Here is a 1678-nt window from a genome sequence, read left to right as displayed (position 1 = left end):
AACATTGGAGGAGTTTGTCCGTTCTTGGTCTTCTTGTGAATTGGAGCAGGTCTAGGGCTGATGGCGTACACAGATTGAGAAACGGCCTCTGTGAAATCCCCCCCTTTGTGTTGTTTTTACAGGTTGCCTTGGCGACACACAGTTCTGCTTCCGCTTCCGCCAGGGCTCCAACAGGAAGTCGTCACTGGGCTGTTTCCTGGAGAACACAGACCGAGATGCGCCGCCCTGCCTGAAGGTGCCGGCTGCGCGATCAGCTCTCAGTCATCCACCAGCCTCATCGCTCTCCTGTTCCTAACGCCTCTTTCTATGCTGTGCTGTCTGTTTCAGCGGGAACAAGGCCACTACTACGGTTACGTGTACTTTCGTCAGGTCCGAGACAAATCCTTGAAGAGAGGATACTTCCAGAAGGTTGGTTATGGTCTGCAGCCGAGTTCAGTTTTCAGTCCGACTCCATCCGTCTGTGATGACGATTCACTGCAGTCTAGTGTTTTAAATAACTTTCAGACAACATTAGCTACTCTGGCTTTGGCTTCCTGGGTTAGGGTCATTTAATTAAAGCTGGATGGTTTGCAGATTGAACAGTGTGTAAAACGGGAAAACTCCCCCTCTTTAAAGTCTTGGAATAATTTCCAGGTGAGCAGGAAGTTTTGTTTTTTGTTAGCCTTGGCTTTGAGGTTAGCCTGGAAGCATTAAAGGAATAGTACACCCAAAACATGATTAGCCTTCATTTTCTACTCACCCCCATGCTGTCAGCTCCCAGATCTGCTTCTCTGATTGGTTGATGTGACGCATCCAGCAGCAAAAGTTCATTTTTTTCCAACTCCAGCACCTGCTGCTTCTCAAGCGCGTCAGATTCTCAGAAGCTCATGAGACGCTGCTTCAGCTGCTCACAACACGCTGCAGGTCTTTCTGCTGCGCCTTGATGCGTGTCAACCATTGACTTTTCATGTAAACTTGCTGCTTCTGCAGCGTGCGATCTGAACATAGCATTAGCCCTCAGTCATCTCCTAACATCACAGGGACTTAGAATAGGAATCATTTTAAAAATGTTTATATAGCTCTGCTTTTATAGATCGTTGCTTCAGATATTCCACAATTCCTGCCACCTTTTAGATCCAATTGATTCCCAATTAGATGTTCCTTTGTTCTCGGTGAATGTGAGGATTCCTAACACCAGCTTTTTCTCTCTCTGTTTTTGCATTTCTTCAGTCTCTGGTCCTAATCAGTAAGTTGCCGTATGTGACCTTCTTCCACTCGCTGCTGAAGATCATGGCTCCGGAATACTTTGAGAAACAGGAGCCCTGCTTGGAGGCCGGTCAGTCTGAATATTTCCTTATAATGATCTGTTTTCAGCCTTTTATTGTGGGTTTTATGTGACAGAGCGGCACTAAGTAGAGCAGTTTGATCCCTTTAGGGATAAATGATGACCTTTCCTTTGTCTTCAGTTCAGGCTGCAAGTCTTTTTAGCTTGATCTCACATAGAGTCTCTGACTGTTCTTTCTTTGGATGAAATGACAACAAATGAAACCAGAGTCCCCTGGATAATTGCAGAGTTGCATTTTATTTATATTTATATATATATATATATATATATCCACACTCCCCGGCCACTTTATTAGGTACACCTGTCCAACTGCTCGTTAACACTTAATTTCTAAGCAGCCAATCACATGGCGGC

At 45.2% G+C, this 1678-nt stretch overlaps 1 protein-coding gene across 1 annotated transcript in view; it reads left to right on the top strand.

The window, feature by feature from the left end:
- Window positions 1–1678, top strand: part of dennd6a (DENN/MADD domain containing 6A) — a 36517-nt gene that overhangs the window by 14241 nt on the left and 20598 nt on the right. Inside the window, exons 4-6 of the mRNA XM_015400665.1 lie at window positions 123–235; window positions 328–408; window positions 1210–1315. Coding sequence (XP_015256151.1) covers window positions 123–235; window positions 328–408; window positions 1210–1315 — 300 coding nt within the window. The remainder of the gene's footprint in view (window positions 1–122; window positions 236–327; window positions 409–1209; window positions 1316–1678) is intronic.

Source organism: Cyprinodon variegatus, unplaced genomic scaffold (assembly GCF_000732505.1).
Source record: "Cyprinodon variegatus isolate N-32 unplaced genomic scaffold, C_variegatus-1.0 Scaffold1131, whole genome shotgun sequence".
Lineage (NCBI taxonomy): Eukaryota > Metazoa > Chordata > Actinopteri > Cyprinodontiformes > Cyprinodontidae > Cyprinodon > Cyprinodon variegatus.
This window is presented reverse-complemented; position numbering and strand designations above follow the sequence as displayed.